At 49.5% G+C, this 22,052-nt stretch overlaps 1 protein-coding gene across 1 annotated transcript; it reads left to right on the forward strand.

Moving 5' to 3' along the window:
- The first annotated feature begins 16,752 nt into the window (after positions 1 to 16,752).
- LOC132474148 (uncharacterized) lies at positions 16,753 to 21,621 on the forward strand. Its single transcript, XM_060074696.1, has 3 exons — positions 16,753 to 17,407; positions 17,968 to 18,065; positions 20,424 to 21,621. The coding sequence occupies exons 1-3, from the start codon at positions 16,874 to 16,876 to the stop codon at positions 20,440 to 20,442; spliced, it is 651 nt and encodes a 216-aa protein (XP_059930679.1). The 5' UTR covers positions 16,753 to 16,873; the 3' UTR covers positions 20,443 to 21,621.
- The last annotated feature ends 431 nt before the right edge of the window (positions 21,622 to 22,052 follow it).

A 22,052-nucleotide genomic window follows, 5' to 3' on the forward strand; every position in this document is an offset into this window, starting at 1 on the left:
GTCTTAGAGAAATCGCCACTGTTCAGTGTGCATGCGTTTCTTTGTGTCTGTGTAAGAAACTACTGGTATATGTGTTTTTTTCAACCTTGTGGATAAACACCAGGTTTCTCCTTGCTAGGTGCTACTGTAGCAAGCTTAGGGTTGCTCGATTAGGGAAAAAATCATAATCAAGATTATTTTGTTCAAGATTGAAATCACGACTATTCAAAAGATTATTTTTGAGTTTGAAAACATGATGTACAGTATTTATTCAGCATGTCTCTCCCAAAAACACTTTGTAACTGCGAACTTTGAAATTGTGTCTTAAAAAATTGGAAAACAAAATGGTCAATTTTATTTATTTTTTTAATCAAAAATAGTGTACAGAAATGTATACAGCTGTTGTGCACTTTTTATAAAACATTTAAGAAAAATAAATGTATAACAATCGAAAACTCAATCATGTTAGTTTTGTGATCGTCGAACGCTAAAATCGAAATCTAGATCGAAATTCAATTAATCGCCCAGCCCTAAGCAAGCTATTTGTTCAGTGCTTATGTAGCTTGCTAACCAATCTTTCCCTGCTAACTCCTAATATAGCATGCTACCCCCTGATTACAAGGTGGTGTTTGCACTCAGCCATTGGCCCGAGGCTAGACGCTAGAGCTACCAACCTGTCCGGACCGGCCCAACACACTTATTTTACAGGCTAGGAAGTGTTGCTAAGATACACAATATGAGAAGACTCTAGGATACATAAGAGGGGATTATACCATATATCCTAGAAGGATAGTATCCTAGGGAACATCCTAGAAGGATAGTATCCTAGGAAACATCCTAGAAGGAGAGGATCCTAGGAAACATCCTAGGAGAGGATCCGAGGAAACATCTAGAAGGAGAGGATTCTAGGAAACATCTTAGAAGGAAAGGATCCTAGGAAGAATCCTAGAAGGAGAGAATCATAGGAAGCAGTATTATATTTATAACAGTATAGAGAGTATTCTGGTAAAATATTCACAGCATATTGGATGGCCGCAGTAGTATTAATACTAGCAGTAGGCTACTATATGTTGACAGCAATAGTATTCAAACTAGCAGTACTATTGGATGACAGCAGTAGTATTAGTACTGGCAGTACTATAGGGTAACAGCAGTAGTTTTAGGGAACTCGGCGCTAGCCCTGCAGCTAAGCTCCGCGAGTAACATCCCTTTCTCTGGCCCCGTGCTCACCCCGCCGGAGCTGCCGCCGAAGGGAAGTCGGGAGGAGGAGACACATGGAGTAGAAAGGGATTGTACTCCCGGAGCTGAGCTGCCTGACTGCCGCCGAGCTACCCCAGCCGGAGCTGCTCGTCCACCCGAGCTGCTAGTCCGCTGGAGCTGCCACCTAGCTTCGGCGCCAGTTCAGCTCCCGGAGTACACCGCCCGAGCTGCCGGACTGCGGCCGGACGGCTTCAACGGCGGCCGGCAGCTCCGGCGCGGGGAGCTCGGAGGCAGCTCAGCTCCCGGAGTACAATCCTTTTCTTCTCCATGTCGCGGTTCATGGACTTCAGAGAGTCAATGCCAAAGTTCCTTCCCCCAAATTCTTCTCAACCATGGCCGAGATATCCCCCACTACGAGTCTTTACTTGGAAGTGGAAGTACCAGAGACGTCAGATACAGTCTTTTATTATTCATAATATCATCCGAGGCGCACATAGCTTTTTGCCGTGATATTAGATAGATTATATAAATACCCGTATATAATATTATTATTATGTTATATTATATAATATAGATATAGAGCTCCAGGAGTCAGCAAACGGCAACAACCCCTTCTCCTCCATGCACCATGCTGTGGTTCAGTCTGACAGCTCATTGGTCAATGGGCAGCAGCTCATTTGCATCAATGCTACAGACACCAGAAACAGCGCATTCTGAAGGGACTGAAACAGGGGAATAGCGGCAGACGATATTTTTCTGGAACTCAAATACTATGTTTACTTTTTGGAAAACACCATAATATGTCTCCTTTAAAATAAGGTGACAAATAGAAAAAAAAAGATATAAAATAACAATTGAAATAATTAGCCTTATATAGTATAATCGAAAGAGTTCAGAAGTTAAAATGTGCAAAAAAAATACAGTAAGAGGAAATATTAATAATTAAATTTAGGTAGTCTATGTTATTCTTTGTGTCTGCATGTGTGCATGAGTTGGACAGCATTAGTGATTACAGTCCTGATGGCCTGAGGAAAGAAAGTCTGTCTCAGTCTCTCTGTTTTCGCAGCATGACATCGGAGGTGTCTGCCTGATCGCAGCACTACACACAGTCCGTTATTGGGGTGATTGGAATCCTTCATGATCCTACAGGCTCTGGTTGTCCACCTCCTGGTGTATAAGTCCTGCAGAGTAGTTCCCGTAGTGCGTTCAGCTAGCCGTACAACTCTCTGCAGAGCCCTCCTGTCCTGGGCAGTACTATTGCCAAACCAGGCAGAGATATTGCATGGCAGGATGCTCTCCACAGCTCCAGAGTAGAAGGATCTGAGAATACCCAGGGAGACTCTGAATTTCCTCAGCTGCCTCAGGTGGTATAGTTGCTGCCTTGCCTTTCTCACCACAGTGTCAATATGGAATGACCATGTCAGGTCCTCTGTGATATGGACTCCGAGGTATTTGAAGCTTCTCACCCTATCCACGTTATTCTCATTAATCCACATTGGCATGTACATAGTATTATTACTAGCAGTACTATAGGTTCATTCTGTAGTATTATCCTAGCAGTACTATAGGTTAATGCAGTACTGAGTTTCTTAGATGACAGCAGTAGTATAAGTAATAGCAATACTACAGGTTAATGCAGTAGTATTAGTACTAGCAGTACTATAGGATGACTGCAGTAGTATTAGTACTAGCAGTTCTATAGGATGACTGCAGTAGCATTAGAACTAGCAGTACTATAGGTTAATGCAGTGGTAGCCGAGTTCTCTGTAGAGTTCAGGAACTATGCAGCCAGGTCAGGCTGGAATGACAAAGCACTACGTGGGCTTTTTCTTTCCGGCCTCTTTGAGTCCATCAAGGACGAGCTGGCTACTAGGGAGGAGGCGGACACTCTTGACGAAATGATCTCCTTTTCCATCCGGCTGGATAATCGCCTACGCGAGCGGCGTAGGGAGAAGACCGTACCCCCGGCACTCTCTACTCCCTGTTCTCCACACTTCCCGAGAGCTACCCTCTCTGCCCCCGTGACACGTGCTGTGCCTGAAGAGGAGCCCATGCAGCTTGGGCGCACTCGTCTCACCCAAGCTGAGCGGCTCCATCGGATTAGGACCGGAGTGTGTTTGTATTGTGCACTACCCGGACATCTCATCTCCACCTGTCCGTCACTGCCAAAAGACAGGGCCCAGCAGTGAGACTCGGGGCCCTGCTGAGCCACACCCCCTCCGTCCCCGTTCCTTTCTGTTCACGCTCTCTGCTGGATGCCACTCTTCTCTCCCTCGGACGTCCCTTCCCGGTATCGGCCCTTGTGGACTCGGGAGCGGACGAAAACTGCGCCGGTTTCGCATCTCAGGTTGGCATCATTTTAGAACAATTACCCTCTCCCCTAAATGCTAACGCCATGGATGGCTGCCACCTGGCCCTTATTACTCATCGTACTAAGCCCCTTGAATTAATTGTTTCTGGTAATCACCATGAAACACTTCAGTTTCATGTCATCCTGTCTCCCCTTGCTCCCCTGGTCCTGGGTCACCCCTGGCTCAAGCGGCACAAACCCCATTTCGACTGGTCTTCTGGCAAGGTGGTGAGTTGGAGCACTTTCTGTCATTCCACCTGCCTTCAATCTGCCCTGTCTGCAGCAGAGTGTTTAGTAAGTGGAAGTGCGCTCACCCTGCCTCCTCATCGCCCCAATGACTGCCCCATTGATCTCCTCCCCGGCGCCCCTTTGCCCAGTAGTCGCCTGTATAACTTGTCCCGTCCTGAGAGGGAGGCCATGGAGAAGTACATCAAAGATTCTCTTTCGGCTGGCCTCATAAGACCCTCCTCTTCTCCTGTTGGTGCAGGTTTCTTTTTTGTCTCCAAAAAGGACAAGTCTCTTCGTCCATGTATCGACTTCAGGGGACTCAACAACATCACAATCAAGAACAAGTATGCCCTACCCCTCATCAGTTCCGCATTCGAGCCACTGCAGGGCGCTACAGTCTTCTCGAAATTGGACCTACGCAATGCCTACTACCTGGTCCGTATCCGTGAAGGGATGAGTGGAAGACTGCTTTTAACACCCCCGTCGGCCACTTTGAATACCTTGTCATGCCCTTCGGTCTCACTAATGCCCCAGCCGTGTTCCAGAACAACTGTGACGTGGGTAACAGAGAGCTGCTGGCTGTGAAACTGGCGTTGGAGGAATGGCGACACTGGTTTGAGAGGGCAGAAAAACCGTTCGTGGTTTGGACCGACCCCAAGAACTTGTCCTACATCGACAGCGAAGCGCCTTAATTTCCGCCAAGCCCGATGGTCCCTGTTTTTTGGGCGCTTTAACTTCAACCTCAACTGCCGTCCCGGTTCCCGTAACGTCAAACCTGATGCCCTCTCTCGTCAGTTCAACACTGAGAACGCACCGACCCCCCCTGACACTATCCTCTCTCCTTCCTGCCTCATGATCGCTGCCGTCACCTGGGAGATCGAGTCCCGCATCCGGGAGGCCCAAGTCACTGAACCAGATTCGGGTAACGGTCCTCCTAACCGTCTTTTCGTCCCCAGTGCGGTTCGCTCCCAAGTCCTGGTGTGGGGCCACACATCGCGCTTTGCCTGTCACCCTGGCGTGGTCTGCACCCTGTCCCTCCTGAAGAGGCACTTTTGGTGGCCAGCGATGGACGTTGACACCCGGGCATTCGTGCTTGCCTGCACGGTTTGTGCTCGGGCCAAGTCCTCCCATCAAGCTTCTTCCTGTTCCTGGTCGGCCCTAGTCTCACATCGGCCTTGATTTTGTGACTGGTCTTCCTCCCTCTATATCTCACACTGTAATACTCACTGTTGTTGACAGACTTTCGAAGGCAGTTCACTTCATTGCCCTTCCCAAGCTCCCCACTGCCACCGAGACTGCCCAGCTGCTTGTGCAGCATGTTGTCCGCCTTGTCCGGGATTCCCACTGACCTCGTCTCCGACCGTGGTCCCCAATTCATCTCCCAAGTTTGGAAAGCCTTCTGCCGAGCGCTGGGAGCCTCTGTCAGCCTGTCTTCAGGATACCAACCACAGACTAATGTGCAGGCTGAGAGAGCTAACCAGGACCTAGGAACCGCACTTCGTTGTGTGGCTGCGCGCAACCCCTTTGCATGGAGCGACCATCTCTCTTGGATCGAGTATGCCCACAATTCCATGTCCTGTGCGGCCACCGGCATGTTCCCATTCTAATGTTCCCTGGGGTACCAGCCACCCTTGTTTCCCGCCCAGGAGGATGACATCTCCGTCCCCTCGGTTCAACAGCATCCCCGCCGTTGCCGCAAAATGTGGAAGGACGCACGCTCCGCTCTGCTGCGCTCCGCTGAGCAGAACCGGCACATTGCCGACCGCCACCGGGCTCGGGTGGGTCAACAGGTGTGGCTGGCCTCCAAGGATCTCCCCTTACAGACTGGCTCCAAGAAGTTAACCCCTCGTTTTGTTGGCCCTTTCCCTATTGTTTCGGTCATCAACCCCTCAGCTGTCACTCTCAAGCTGCCTCCAGCCATGCACGTACACCCCACCTTCCATGTCTCTCGCCTTAAGCCAGTTTCCGTCAGCTCTCTCTCCCCCCCGGCCGTTCCCCCCCCTCTTCCCCATTTGATTGACAATCACCCAGCTTACACCGTCCGGCGGTTGCTGGACATTCGTCGTCGGGGCAGGGGGCATCAGTACCTCGTGGATTGGGAGGGTTATGGGCCAGAGGAAAGAAGCTGTGTTTCGCGGAGTCTCATCCTCGACCCCTCCCTCATCCGTGACTTCCGTCTTGCAGTGTCCTCCCATTTTAAATTGTTAATGTTTACTTTTTTGAGGTTTGACCTAATGTTGTCCTTGGAGCGCTTTTTCTGGCCTCCAGGTGCACAGTGGCCAATTTAAAGCTGTGAGTAGAGGACCTGCTTTGGGTGCCACTTTTGACGCCAGAGAGATAGAGGATTTTGTAAATCGTACGAACTCCAGATGGCGGAGGTTATCCCCATTTTCTCCAACACCAAGGCCAGTCGGTTTTCGGGGGGATGCGGGGAGTGGAGGATGGCTGCTATAAAGACTGTGAAGAGGGTGGGGGCAATAATGCAGCTTTGTTTGAGTCCAGTTTCAACCTTGAAAGGTTCAGTCTCAGAGCATTGCAGAGGACAGCTGCTGACATGTTGTCATGGAGGAGTCTCAGGATCCTGATATACTTTTCTAGGCATCTACACTTGGATAACATTGACCAGAGGGCCTGGCGGTTGATTAAGTCGAAGGCTTTTGTGAGATCTATGAAGGCCATGTATAGTGATTGTTTTTGTTTCTTGCATTTTTCTCGTAGCTGTCTGGTTGTGAAGATCATGTCAGTTATGCCACGGGCAGGATGGAAGCCACACTGTGTTTCAGGGAGGACCTCCTCTGATAGAGGAGGAATCTCTTTAAAAGAATGCAGGTGATGATTTTCCCATTGGTAGATAGGAGTGAGATTCCCCTGTAGTTTCCACAATCTGCTTTGTCACCTTTCTTGAAAAGGATGACAATTAGTGCATCCCTGAGGTCTGATGGCATCACCTCCTGGTCCCAGATCTTCATAATAAGGGCATGTATGTGCTGATGGAGGTTAGCCCCTCTGGCCTTCAGGATTTCTGCAGGAATCCCATCAGGGCCAGTGGCTTTGTTGTTCATCGCTGAGATGCCATCGCAGACCTCCAGCAGAATTGGTGGATGCCCTCCTTCGCTGGGTATTCTGGGACACTGTTAAGGACCTCCCCCTCAACTGTTGTTCTCTGGTTTAACAGATCCTCGAAATGTTCCTTCCAGCCTGCCTTGACCTCCTCCTCTGTTTTCAAGATGTTCCTTCTGTCTTTCGACCAGAGGGGGTTGGATCCCCGGTGACTGGGTCCACATATTGCTTTGGTAGCACTGAAGAAACCCCTTGTGTCTCCTATGTCTGCCAGATGTTGGATTTCCCTTACTCTGCGCTGAACAATGGCCTTAGCGGTGGAGTGAGCTTTCCTCTTGGTTTGGCAAGTGATGTCCTTCTGCCATGCACAAAAGGCCTGCCGTTTCTTTTAAATAAAAAAAAATGTTCGATTTCCTGGTCATTGTCATCAAACCAGTCCTGGTGCCTCTTAGATTTAAGACCCTGCACTGCCTGTCCATTGGTAAGGATGGTGGATTTCAGCAGGTTCCAATGTACTTCAATGTCGTCAGGGTACTCTGGTGGTAGGCTATCACATAATGCAGGAAGCAGTACTATAGGTTAATGCAGTACTGAGTGTGTTGGATGACAGCAGTAGTATTAGTACTAGCAGTACTATAGGTTAATGCAGTAGTATTAGTACTAGCAGTACTATGACTACAGTAGTATAAGTACTATAAGTAGTATAAGTACTACTGCAGTTCTATAGGATGACTGCAGTAGTTTTAGTACTAGCAGACAGTACTATAGGTTAATGCAGTAGTATTAGTATTAGTAGTACTATATGTTAATGGGGTAGTATTAGTAGTAGCAGTACTATAGGTTAATTCAATAGTATTAGCACTAGCAGTACAATAGGTTAATGCAGTAGTATTATTACTAGCAGTACTATAGGTTAATGCAGTGGTAGATGACAGTAGTAGTATTAGTACAAGCAGTACAATAGGTTACTGCAGTAGTATTAATAATAGCAGTATTATTGGATGACAGCAGTAGTAATAATAGCAGTACTATAGGATAACAGCAGTAGTATTAATAATGGCAGTATTACAGGTTAATGCAATAGTCTTAATATGAGCAGTACTATAGGTCAATGCAGTAGTATTAGTACTAGCAGTAGTTAATGCAGTAGTATTATTGCTTGCAGGACTCTAGGTTAATGCAGTAGTATTAATACTAGTAGTACTATGGTTAATGCAGTCGTATTAGTACTAGCATTACTATAGTTTAATACAGTAATATTAGTACTAGCAGTACTATAGTTTAATGTGGTTGGATTAGTACTAGCAGTACTATAGTTTAATACAGTAGTACTAGTCCTAGCAGTACTAGTTTAATGTGGTAGTATTAGTACTAGCACTTACTGCATCTATCCAATGTATATCTCCACCTGACCTGTCCTCTCCTTTACTCCCAAACTCCACCTCCTCCCCCTCCACCTGTCCATCTCTTTTCTAACTCTCCTCCCAACCCCATCAGCTCTGCCTCCACCCAACCCCATCAGCTCTCTGCCTCTACCCAACCCTATCAATTCAATTCAATTTGAAATCACCATTACAGTCTCAAAGGGCTTAACAGGCCAAATATTTGTGACACCCCCCTTTACCCATGCCCCCACACGGGCAAGAAAAAAATCTTGAGAAGAAACGCAGTGTAGGGGATCCCTTCTTCCAGGGATGGTCAGGAGTGCAATGGGTGCCACAATTGACATACAGGTAAATACATGCACATCATATTAAAATGGTGATGGGGTTCTGGCCGGTTATCCATGAGGAGAGTCCAGGCATCCAGTCCAGTACCCGCAACACGCTAGAACAGACAGAATAGTGAATTAGAACGGAAAAGTACATAGTGGGAATGTATAATGTAATAAGAAAAGCACAAGCAAACAGAGTGGTCTTCACTTCGCATCTGTTGTTTTCACACTCCAAATGCAAGATTAAAGAGGTGCGTTTTGAGCTTTCCTTTGAATAGCTCCAGAGTCAGCTTCCCTGATCACTGATGGCAGCCTATTCCATAGGAAGGGGGCTCGATAGGCAAACGCTCTCTGTCCAGCCGATTTCTTTTTAACCTTCGGCAATGAAAGAAGGCCGGCTCCCGAAGACCGGAGGGACCGAGAAGGACTATAAGGAATGATCAGGTCCTTCAGGTAGGATGGAGATAATCCATGCAAGGCTTTTTAGGTTAGCAATAGCACCTTAAAGTCTGATCTGAAAGTTATTGGTGGCCAGTGTAGAGAGGCGAGAATAGGTGTAATATGATCAAACTTTCTCGTTCTGGTCAGCAGTCTAGCTGCCGCATTGTGTACCAGCTGTAGACTTTTTGTGGTAGAGTTCGGTAATCCCGAGAACAGTGCATTGCAATAGTCCAGTCTTGACGAAACAAATGCATGAATCAGTGTCTCTGCATCCACTGCAGATAACATTGGTCTGATTCTTGCAATGTTTCTCAGATGGAAAAAGGCAATTCTAGTTATACTTCTTATATGTTGGTCAAAGCATAATTGAGGGTCAAACAGGACACCAAGATTTTTGACGGACGCACTCTGTGGGATGGCGAAGCCATCCAACCACAGAGATACATCCTCAAACTCTTCCCGGTCCCGCTTCGAGCCGATAATTATCAGCTCTGTCTTCCCAGTATTAAGCTGTAGGAAGTTTTGTGACATCCAGCCCTTCACAGCAGCCAGACAGGACTCAACCCTTTGAATCTGGGCCGAGTCCCCGGAATCTACAGGAATGTAGAGCTGGGTGTCATCCGCATAGCAATGGAAACTAATTCCGAAGCTGCGGATAACGTCGCCCAGGGGAAGCATGTAAATTGCAAAAAGTAATGGATCAAGAACCGACCCTTGTGGTACGCCAAAGTGCAATTTACAGTGCTTTGATTCTGCACCCTCATGAAGCACAAATTGGGTTCTATCTGTGAGGTACGATTCAAGCCAACCAAGAGCCGTACCCCCAAAACCAACATAGTGTTCAAGACGGTGAAGAAGAGTGCTGTGGTCGATCGTATCAAGTTTAGTCGAGCGCCATTTGCGTTCAAGGATCCTGCAGTTTTGCTTCAAAATGCGCGTTTCTGCATTAAACCAGGGGGCTGGTTTTTTCGATGTTCGTTTTTTTGTTACGTTCGGAGCAACTGAATCAATGGCAACAGACAAGGCAATGTTGAGGTCATCAGTAAGGCACTCCACAGAACCACTATAGTTACAGAGAGGTGCAAGTGAACCAGATAACTTATCTGCCATAGCTGTAATGGTTGCAGGTGTGATGCGGCGACAGCTGAAAGTAGCTTGCTGATCGTCGCAGGGGCAGGATACCACCACCTGGAAAGTGAGCAAAAAGTGGTCTGATAAAGCTGAGGTGTAGGAAGAGACCACTAGCTGTGAAATGTCTACACCGCGGGTCAGAACGAGATCCAGCGTGTTTCCACCGATGTGGGTTGGGTGCTGGACGAGCTGTTTGAAGCCAAGCGTATCTGTAATGGACAGAAAAGCCCTTGCGAGGGCATCAGACGGGTTATTCACGTGAATGTTGAAATCCCCAATAAGCAAAATATTGTCTGAGTATGTAGCCAGATCAGCTGCAAAGTCAGAAAACTCATCAACAAAAACTGAATACGGTCCTGGGGGACGGTATACTACAGCTAAAACGAAAGAGTCTGGAACTCGTTTCGCTTCTCGGGGAGCTGAGGTGCAGAGCGCTAGCACCTCAAAGGATCTGAAAATATATCTATTCTTTGGCTTTAAATTAAGCTTAGAATTAGATATCAGGGCTACTCCACCACCTTTCTTAACTTCTCTAGATACTTGGGTGCTAACGTAATGGGGTGGAATAGCTTCGTTTAGGGCTAGAAACTCATCTGGTTTTAACCAGGTTTCACAAAGCCCCAGTATGTCGATATATCAATAATTAGATCATGGACCAAGAGCGCTTTCGATGAAAGCGACCTTATGTTCATGAACCCTATTCTGAGTGCTTCCTTTTTATTATTTTCAGAGGGAGTCTGGTTAACACTCAGCTCTGAGGCGATCAGTGGGATCGCCGGAGTTGGACATACTGGTCGCGGCCCTCGCCTGCGGGTTTTACACCTCGAGACAGCGCGAGGCCGCACCACCGTACATATAGGTACAGCGTTAGTTTCAGAGGGAGTCCGGTTAACACTCAGCTCTGAAACAATTGGTGCAATAGATACTGGTTCAGCTAACCCATCTGCTGTTCTAGACTCTGCAACGTAAACTATCATGTTGCTAGCAGGTTTGCTAAACTCCTGCAGCCCAGCGTGCTGTGAGTGGATGAGTCACGCCTGACTAAGACATCTATCTATGTTTTTTGACATAATTGAGGCGCCTAACCCAGTAGGGTGTTGGCCGTCTCTCATGAGCACACCAGGGCGACCCCACAGGGTGGGCCAGTTATCTATGAAACCAAAGCCCTGCTCTGAACTATAAAGGGCCAGCCAGCGATTTAGAGACAATAATCTACTATAACGCTCATCATTACCCTTATCGGGTAGAGGGCCAGAGAGAATTAATCGATGCCGACACATCTTTCTGGCGAAGCCACAAAGCCTAGCTATGTTGCTTTTTGTGACCTCAGTTTGTCTTGTCCTAGCATCGTTGGTGCCGACATGAACTACAATATTGTCGAAACTAGTGTCGGTGTTTGGTGCATCTAATCTAACTCCGTATGAGGTCTGACCGCATGTCAGCACCCTAAGTTTAGCTTCAATGTCGGGAGCCCTGGCCCCAGGTAGGCAAATAACTTTCGCTGGCGAGTGTAGCCTAACTTTACGTGTAACAGAGTCACCTATGACTAGCGTTTTTACCCCCAAAAAAGAGTATCTGTTTTCTTTACGCTCGCTACCCTTTCATCCTCTAACTGACAGATACGTCTCTCTAACAGAGCTATCTTATCCATGAGAAAGGCAGAGCAAGAACAACCCGAATCCATGCTTACCGTGGTTGATGCAGACGGAGCTCCAGCGAGGAAACAGCGAATACAATACAGAGTATGCAGAACAGGTCACAGATATAAATACCGAAAAGTAGATACAAACCGAGATAGCAGGTCGACGCTAAGCGTCCTGCTAACCAAACCAAACAAACCAAACCAAGCCGGCTACCCGGAAGTTGCGTCTGCGGCGTCACACGGCTGCGTCTGCGGCGTCACACTGCAGCCTTCGGGTCAGCCTGTAGAGAGAGAGCACAGGTTATCAGCTCTCTGCCTCCACCCAATCTCATCAGCTCTCTGCCTCCACCAAATCCCATCAGCTCTCTGCCTCCATCCGTCCACTCCAGCCGCTGACCTCAGATTCTCGGGCGGGGCTAGATGAAGGATAAGAAAATAATACTTAGCCTGCATCTGTTGGGGAAGGGCTCCGCCCCTCTTGGTCAGTCCTAATTGGGAGACAGGCACACCAGTCCTAATAGGGAGATAGGAAAATCATAGGCATGGCCTTGCGGCCATCACAGTGTCTGTGTGTATGTGTTTGTGTGTGTGTGTGTGTGTGTGTGTGTGTGTGTGTGTGTTTGTGTGTGCACATGCATGTGGTGGCATGGTTTTGTGTGAATATGTGTGCAAATATATAACCTGGCTAGAGTTATTAATTTTTCCCAAAAAAAAGCCACAAACAACCCAACCCAACCACACACGAACACACACACATGCACACTCACGCACACGCCTGTTATTTGTCAGAACTGGCTTATTAATCATTTAAGATCTATCACCATTAGTCCAAGGCTGTAGCTGTAGTAACACACACACACACACACACACACACACACACACACACACACACACACACACACACACACACACACACACACTTGTTGCCTTCAAAGCCCTTATGTTGTTATGATGGTTTGATCTCTTCCATTAAGAGCTCTTATCTGAGTTAGTAGGCAGCATCACACGGTGCAAACACAACACTCGTCATGCAAACATGTTCACTGTATGATGCTAAATATTGGAACACACATGACAGCTATTTGTCATCTGTGTTCGTTTGTTGCTAGAAGAAGATATATACAACCTATTTTAGCATATTTTAAATATAGAGGCAGATATATAGGAGTTTGTATATTGCTAGTATATAAGCTTGTGTTTAGCAGAGAGCAGTATATTAGCTGAAAGAAATGCTAGCATGTTGCTAGTATATTAAGAGGCAGGTTATTAAGCGCAGGTTGGTATATCAAGCTAAGCAGGAGTCTAGTAGCGTTTTCATTGAAGTGGTGGGGCCTTGATCCGGGCATGATGGTTCATGTTGACTCAACAGAGAGAAGAGAGAGAAGAGAGAGGAGCAGAGAGAACAGAGAGAAGAGATAGAGGCGCAGAGAGAAGAGAGAAAAGAGAGAGGAGCAGAGAGGTTTAGGGGACATTTGGGTCCTTTGAGTCTGTGGTGGAGTTTGTGAGTAACTTCCTTTTGATCCTGACCACAGACGTACAGATAAAAAGTAGTCTGAACTTCCCTAACAAACACAGACTGTCAGGGTGAACATTACACTGGGAGCTGCTCAGTGCAACCACATTCTGCTACTGGTTATGCTGGGAGCTGCCAAGTACAACCACATTGTTGCCCACATTGGGCCATCATCGTACAGTGTGTTGAGTGGCCACGGGCAATGGAGACAGCTTTATCCACACTAGACTGATGATGTCAAAAGATGAACATGAAACCACAGAAGGCTTTCCTCAGAGGAGAGTGTGCGGTTGCTTCACTTTACTCCGGTTTCGGCCAGAGCGTAACAACCTAAGGCCACGCCCATTTATGAGGATAGCCTTCTGCTCAGCCGAGGCCAGACTGATACTCATGAACACACAAACCTAATATGTGGCTGGTCTCAGGGGGCTAACTGGGAGCGGCCCAATGCAGCCAGTCTTCTACTCAGCTGCTGCCCAATATAACCAGTCTTCTACTGGTTCTACTGGGAGCTGCCTTATTCTGGTAGACATTAGGAACTTCCCAGTATAACCAGTCTTCTACTGGTTCTAGAGAGGGTGTGTGTTGCCTTGTTATTCTCTGAGATAGGTAAGGGACCGTAGGATAGAGAATAGAGAGATGAGGGGAGGAGAGAGAGGAGCAGGGGGAGAGAGAGGAGCAGGGGAAGGAGAGAGTGGAGCAGCGGTAGGAAATAGAGGAGGGGAAGAGAGAGAGGAGTTGGGGGAGAGAAAGAAGCAGGGGGAGGGAGAGGAGGGGTGGAGAGAGAGGATAGGGAGGAGGGGAGGAGAGCTGACGGGAGGAGGGGTGTTGGACGACTCCGCCCATGACTGGGGAATTCTTCTGGCGCACACCTAACAGAGAGAGACTAAGATCAATTAGTTTCAAACTGACATTGTAGCGCCTCTCTCTCTCTCTCTCTCTCTCTCTCTCTCTCTCTCTCTCTCTCTCTCTCTCTCTCTCTCTCTCTCTCTCTCTCTCTCTCTCTCTCTCTCTCTCTCTCTCTCTCTCTCTCTCTCTCTCTCTCTCTCTCTCTCTCTCTCTCTCTCTCTCTCTCTCTCTCTCTCTCTCTCATTCTGAATTTATGTAATCGTCTCTCTACCTCCCTTACCTGTCTGCTGCTACAAGCCCCTTCTGCTGTCGGCCGTTGTTATTTAAATACGCAGCCTGTCACTGTCACACACACACACAGGAGCCAGAACTATACATACACACAGACAGGGGAGAAAGACACACACAGCATATAGTCTGTCAGACAGGGAGACAGACACACAGCCAGAGAGGACACTAATCCCTTCATTTAGTGGATCTGAGAGAGAGAGAGGGTTGCTCTGGTGTATTTTATTGGTTGTGCTGTGACAGGTTAGAGACCTGATCCAGGAGGGTCCGAACCTATAGGGAGGGGATTGACCCAGCAGATCCAGGGACATCATTCCCATCACTCCCTCGAGACCAGGACCAGCCCTTCACATTCCAGTCCCTCACGACCAGGATTAGACCTTCAGGAGAAGGACTGGACCCTCAAACCTCCAGGATAGACCTGCAGACCTTCAAGACCAGGACTCTCATAACCAATCTTTTCGACTAGGACCAGATCTTAAGGACTGGACCTTCAACCAGATCTCTAGACCTCCTCCAGACATCTGGACCAAGTCCGGCCCAATGCGTTGCTTTTACTGGGTTGGCTCCTTGACTCGTCTGCTGTGTGATTAGTGGCTGCAGCCATTTGTCCGTCAAACAGCCCATTAACCAGGACTTCTGACTGGAGAACAGCCAATGTGAATGTCAAAAGAAAGATATGAAATTGAGGCTATCCAGGACCAGACCGCCAGGGGTCGACCTGTGGCATCCCCAAGAGAAGCAGGGCCTGATGGGAGCTCTGATAGGCTACCGTGGGCTGTAGTTTTGCCCTGGGTCTAGAACCCCCAGGACCTCTTGATGTGGACCTCCAAGCTGCTGCTCCTGCTGGGGGCTCTCACCTGTTCTCCTCCTCTGGCCCACACCTGGACACCCTGCACAGGTAACACACACCTGGACACCCTGCACAGGTAACACACACCTGTGCTGTGTTCCGATATCCATACTTCCATGAGTACACTTAAACGTAGGGTTAGGGGTTAGGGTTAGGACAGTCAACAATTAACGACACCACCGCCAAAGGCGGTGGTGTCGCTGGCACGGGCCATCATCAGGCGTCCCCCCGGTGTTCCCCTACCCACCCCAACGTTCAAACCAAGGGGTTGCCAGGTCCCCAGCCTGTCAATCCAAAGCCTCTCAGCTCTGCGCCGTTGAGCAGCAGACCAGAAAGGGTTGGCTTCGAGCACCGATGCGGAAAGGGCCAGCCATCCGTGCTCCACAAAATGCGCAACCACAGGTAGGTGAGCGTCCTTTTTGTGTTTGATGTTGTGTTTGTGTTGGTGGAAGCGGACACGAATGGTGTTCCCCGTTTCCCCCACATATTGGAGATCGCATGCGAGGCAATGGATGAGGTACACACAATTTTTGGTGTTGATGTCCGAGTGCCGGTCAGTGGGAAAGACGTCTCCATTATTTTTGTTGTGGGCCCACGGAACGAAATTATAAAAATAGGAGCGTCTGTCGCTCCTATTGTTGTTAGGAGCGACAGACGCTCTTGTTCCTCCGGTAGGCCGCAATAATATCATAACCCGGAAGGGAGGTGGTGGAGTCCAGAAGACATTGGAAATTTTCTCTGACCCGTCGGGTCAGGCGAGAGGAGGAGGTGGAGTAGGTCGTTACTAAGGGGATACGCGTCAACGGGTGGACGCACTAATTTAAACTCCTTAAGGGAGAGACGGCGGGCCGGGCGCGAGTAACCCCAAAGAGACAGGGCTTGAAATAGAATTTTGACAGCCGCCCAGAAGTCGGAAGTTCTGGAGCAGATGCGTTGAAAACGTAAGAGTTGCGACTTGAGGAGCCCAGCGAATGTATGTTTGGGATGGAAGCTGTTCGCATGCAAGAGCGCATGCGTGTCAGTGGGTTTGAAGTAGACCTTGACGTCTAGAGTGAGGGACATCGCGAAATCGGGACCTTTAAACGTGGTGGTGTCAAGGAAATCGACGAGGAGAGGTGTTGACATGATTTAAGTGTGATTGATGGATCGTGCGTGTTGAGGATTTTTAAAAACTGTTGGAATTCCGATTCCGAGTGTTGCCATACGCCCCAGATGTCGTCTAAATAGCGCATGTAGGAGAGAGGTTGCAGAGGGCAGACGGCGAGCGCAGAGGTTTCCCATTGGGCCATGAAAAGATTAGCGTAGGAGGGGGCGAATTTCTTCCCCATGGCCGTGCCCTTAACCTGAAGGAAGAACTGGTCGTCAAAGAGGAAGTCATTCCTAGTCAGGTTAATTTCAAGCAGGCGGAGGAGTTCGTCATCAGGGCGCGTGACGTCAGGGTTCAGATTAAAAGCATTGCGCACGGCGCGCATGCCCCCAGCAATATCAATATTGGTGTATAAGCTGTCAACGTCCATCGTAAAGAGGAAGGCGTGCGCGGGGATCCGGAGAGCACGCACCTTGGTAACGAAATCATAGGTATCCTTCACGTAGCTCGCGTGGGAGATAGACAAAGGATAAAGGTAATGATCGAGAAACTCGGCCGTGTGGTAGGTCTCGCTGCTGCAGTCAGAGACGATGGGGCATCCCGGGGGGATTTTGAAGGGCTCACTCCAGGCCACAGGCTCTTTATGTATTTTGGGCAACATGTAGAAGAGCCTGGGCCTGGGTTGGGCATCCCCCAGAAGGTTATCGCGTTGTTTGTGCGTAATGTATTTTTTTCTCCAAAGGGAGTGAATCAATTCAAAGATCATCGGAACGGTCTCAGTATATATGGGAGCCTCAAGTTTGGAGTAATAGCGCGCATCGTGCAGCTGCCTGTGGCCCTCCCATATATACTGAGACCTATCCATGATGACAACAGCGCTGCCTTTATCGGCGGGCTTGATGACTATGTTTTTGTTTCCAATCAGTTGTCGGAGAGCCTCCGACTCCTCGGGGAGGAGGTTAGCGGGGACCGGGTTGATCCTAAAGGAGTCAGCGTAATACAGGAGGTCATCACTGATCAGACGCGTCACCTCAACCGGGATATCATCATCTGGCGGAACCCACGAAGACTTGTAAGTAAAGGGTATTTTCTCAGACGGGGGGTGATCTCTAAAGTAAACAGCGAGTTTAACCCTACGGTGATATTGTTGTAAATCCGAGCGGACCTGTTGGTAAAGCTCACAGGGGTTTATGTCGGTCGAAGGGATGAACGTGAGTCCTTTGTCAAGAAGGGAAAACTGCGCCGCGGTCAGTCGGATGGACGGAGAGAGGTTTATAATGGAGCGGCTCCCTCGAGGCGTGTCTCGGGACGCGGGAGCGCTCAGTTTAAAAACTTAACCCATTGGCTGAAGAGGAGCGCTGCCGTGTCCCGAGACCAGTGGACGTTGTCCCTCTCAGTCACAAAGGACTTCCTGGGCAGAGCGGGGATAGATTCATAGCGGGTGGAGATAAACGTATTTAATTTTGAGAGAAGCTCCTGTTCCCTGAACGGGAGCGAGCGAGAGTAATTAATCTCCGGGATGAGGATCGCTGCGCAAGGGAACACGATGCGCGCCCATTTGACTGCGGATTGAAGATTACCCACACACACCCATTCTGTTTTGTTACCCCTCTCGTTGATGCCGAACGCCAGAACCAGTTTGCGGACCTTGGGGTCGACGGCGGTCTTCGCCAGAACCGCGGAGGCATGACGGAAGGACGCGCCAGGGTAGCCGTCGATCTGAAGACCAGGTAAGCCATATTCGGCGAAGCACGTGACGTTAGAATCCCCTATTACCAGAAGCGGTTCCCTTGACTGCAAGCGCCATTCCTGGCATTTCTTACCCGTGCTGGGGTGTCGGGTGGGTCTGGCGAGAGTCACAGTCGGGGTGGAGATCGGGAGGGCGGGGCTGGCGGGGCCCCGTGCGTCAGCAGCCGTGTCGTTCCTCTCAGCGTTGGCCCGGGCTAACCCATGCGTGGGTGTCGAGCCGGAGGGCGGTAGAGGAAGAGAGGAAGAGGGAGTCGGAGAGACGACCTTGACAGGGACAGCAGCGGGCGTCAGGACCCCGTGCAGAGGCGCAGGTGCGGAGGATGGCGAGGAGGGTCCCGGAACGCGCGTGGCTGCGGTGCGTCTGCGGAGGCGGCAGGACGCGAGCCTGGTCCTGCGGGCCAGCGGTGTGTTGCTCCGAGGGGGTCCCGGGACTGCAAGTCGTGGAGGAGAGGGGGTGGGGGGCACAGGAGACGAAGAGGAGGAAGGGGGGGAGGCTGGGGGGATGGGGGGGCACAGAGGCGGAGAAGGCCAGCGAAAAGGTACGTGACGGCAGCCTGGAACTCCGGTCAGCAGGTCCCGCCCCCATGTTGAGGGCAACCGGACCGGGCCCAGGGGTCCGGAAGCCGGGGGTAGACAGCGGCGGTGCATCAGGTGGATTGAAGCGCGGCAGCGCAGCGCCAGGCGCGATGTCCGGGAACAGCTGGACCAGTCGAACCGGGGTGTCCAGTGTGTCTCGGAGGCGAGCGCACAGCGCCTCCACCGTCTCCGGGCGCAGGCGTTCTCCGAAATGGCGTTGAGCCCAGGCCAACGCCACAGCGAAGTTGGGGCGCCAGATGGGGTCTGCAAACAGGAGGAGCGCACCCACCTTCTCATCTAAGGCAGCCTTGTAGTGGTCGCGGAGCACCAGCATCGTGGTGTGCTCCCAGTTGCGTGCGTTGCCATCGATGAGCTGCGCGGTAGCAACGTTGGGGACCGCAGGGCGTATGGAGACCCTCAAAGTCTCAGCGAGCCTGGCGACAACGGGCAGGGGCTCAGGACCCTCGCTGTTGACGAGGTGGTGAGAGGCCTTCAAGGCCGCCAGGATCAGCCTGTTCTTGCGCCTGAAGTCCGGGGAGTCGGAGAGTTGAGCGGCAGGGGCGCGCGAGCGGCGCCTGACTGGGCGGAGGCGGACGCGCAGACCCAGTGCGCGCCGCGTTGGCCACCGGAGGCTCCGGACGTCGTGGAGGTCGGGGCCGGTCTCGGGGTCGCGGGTCAGGATGCGGGGGTGGAGGCCTCACCTGTGGCCGTGCTCTCCGGGGTCCGGCGGGGGGGCCCGGAGCCCAGGCAGGGCGGCGAGGGGCCCGACGCCCTTCAGGCGCGTGGCGCTGGGGAGGCCTCTGCATCACCTGGCGAGGAGGTGAGTAGGCATGCCGGCGAGGAGGCGAGTAGGCCGGCCGGCGAGGAGGCGAGTAGGCCGGTCGGCGGGGAGGCGAGTAGGCCGGTCGGCGGGGAGGCGAGTAGGCCGGTCGGCGGGGAGGCGCGTAGACCGGTCCGTAGGCCTCAGACCAGGCTCCGCGGTAGTGGTGGCGAGCAGGCCCGTAGGGAGACCAGTCCCTGACGGGCCTGGCGTGTTGCTCACCTCGCCCTGGAGACGAATGGCGCGGGGCCCAGAGGCGTTCCTGTCCGTTATCATATCGACGGAAGCGATCCTCCGGGACAGGTGCAGCCCACGCAGAGAGACTCATCAACGGAGGGGGGTGGGTGGGGTCCCGAGGAGACCGTCTTCTACGGCCCCGTTGGACCAGGGTCCACTCACCGTCGGCTGGGTGGTAGTCGGGATGCATTGTTCTCCTCTAGCAGTGTAGGAGCTCGAACGATAGCGGAATGGAACTAAGCTAAACTGTAGGTTTTAAATAAGACAAGTGTGATCCAGCCAATATCCGTTTTTATTTCAGGAAATTTGGCTGCTGCAGGCTAGTACAACGTTTCGTCAATTTAATGACTTCATCAGGTACATTTTAAGTAGCAATAGAAACAGACCGTATGATCGAGAATCCTATCAAGCCGAGGTAACTAAGCACGAATAAGACAGCACAGAAACAAATACTTTTATAGACATATACAACAGAGGGAGGGGAAATTTGACGTCTGGGGCAGAGGTGTCCAATGGGGGGCCAGTGCATCACAACAAATTTGAAATTTGGGGTGGAGAGCCAATCGGGAGGTCAGGTGGAGAGCCAATGGGGGGTCAGGAGGATAAACAATTTTTAAGATTTGAATTGGGCCAATAGAGAGGTCGGATTTTCAAATGTAATTGTGCCTAATGCAACAATGTATCTTAATTTGGTTGTGTCTCCCAGTCACCAGCAGGTGGAGTGAGGGGGACCACGGTGCCTGCACCTTCCGGAGTCGCCAGCAGTGGTTGCTGGTTGTCCCCAGACCGGGTGGCGTTGGGAGGACAGCTCGCGACAGAATCAAAAATAAACACATAATAAAATGACACTGTTGCATTAAATGATTGCAGTGGGGGACAAAAAACAAATAACAGAAAAGAATGAAAGCATAAAAAAATTCGGAACGTGCCCCGAATAATATATTTAGTAATAATGTGACCGTAAATACGGTTCAAACATCAGAAGCATCCTTATTTACACATGGTATACATTTTTAGATTACATATGTACAAGAGAGAAGAGGAAGCAGCAGGTGAGTGGGGGGTGGAAGATGAGCAGGGTTGGTAAATAAATAATATGGTAAAGGGAGGGGGGGCCGATCGTAAGGTCGAATTAAACCGCACTGTAACTAAAAGTATATACAATGTTATTTTTATATGTTACACTACCATCAAACATCCAGGAGATGGAGCTGGAGAACCGTGGTGATATAATTAATTTGGGTCACCAACAGGGGGTGCTAATGTGACCGGTTCGTTCAGCGTTGTGTTTCTTTCTAATTATGAATGACGTGACCCACGATGTGTCTGGACTCGGGCACTCCGACGTCCATTTATTCGATCTGAATCTGAATACACACATATACAAATAGCTTCCTTAGCCCTTGTGCCCTTACTCCAACTCTCTTCCCAAGGGTATCGCAACAAAGGGCAACTACATACAATATTACAACAGAAATGATTGAAATAAAAGGAATAAAAGACATACCTGAATACACACATATACAAATAGCTTCCTTAGCCCTTGTGCCCTTACTCCAACTCTACGAAACACACAGGGGGGGAAGGGGAACTAGCATGGCTACACGAGGGTCAGTTATATGCTAGTACATCGCAACAAAACACAAAGTTACCCATAACACAGAAATCTATCTAATAACTATGGATAGATTATAAACCCCAGACTTCCAATTAAACAATATATAATCAAAATAACTAATATAAATAATGATAAATTATAAGATGGTCAAAGATTTGATTACAATATAAATGTACACACCTCTTCCCAAGGGTATCGCAACAAAGGGAAGAGGGCAGGGGGCGCGGGAAACTTATCGGGTTCTCTGGAATGTGGGCGGGAGTATAGAAGGAGGTGGAGCCAAATCAAAAAAATAAATAAAATAGAGCTTAACCCTCATAGGGTGTTCGTGTTTTTGTTACACAGGAGGTGCTGCTGGGTCTGGTGGACCCATTGCCTTTTAATTCAACATACTCAAGCTTTTTTTTTTAAATACTCACCAGATGGTTACTTCATCCCAATTGCAAGTAATATAAACAACACATATGTTAAATTTGTTCACTTTACCTTTGTTAAATCACATTTATGAATAGAGGTGCCACTCGTTTTTGTTTCTTTTTGCATTAAAATGCAACAAAATAAGGAAATGCCTCATAAAACAGGCATAACTCATGGGAAATAATCAACATCATTAGAAATTGAAACATACTCAATAACATCTGTCTGAACAACACATTAAAGCCTTTGAACACGGCCATTATACGTATATCAGACTATACCACACATGAGGGGCAGTCT

This window comes from Gadus macrocephalus, chromosome 16 (assembly GCF_031168955.1).
Source record: "Gadus macrocephalus chromosome 16, ASM3116895v1".
Lineage (NCBI taxonomy): Eukaryota > Metazoa > Chordata > Actinopteri > Gadiformes > Gadidae > Gadus > Gadus macrocephalus.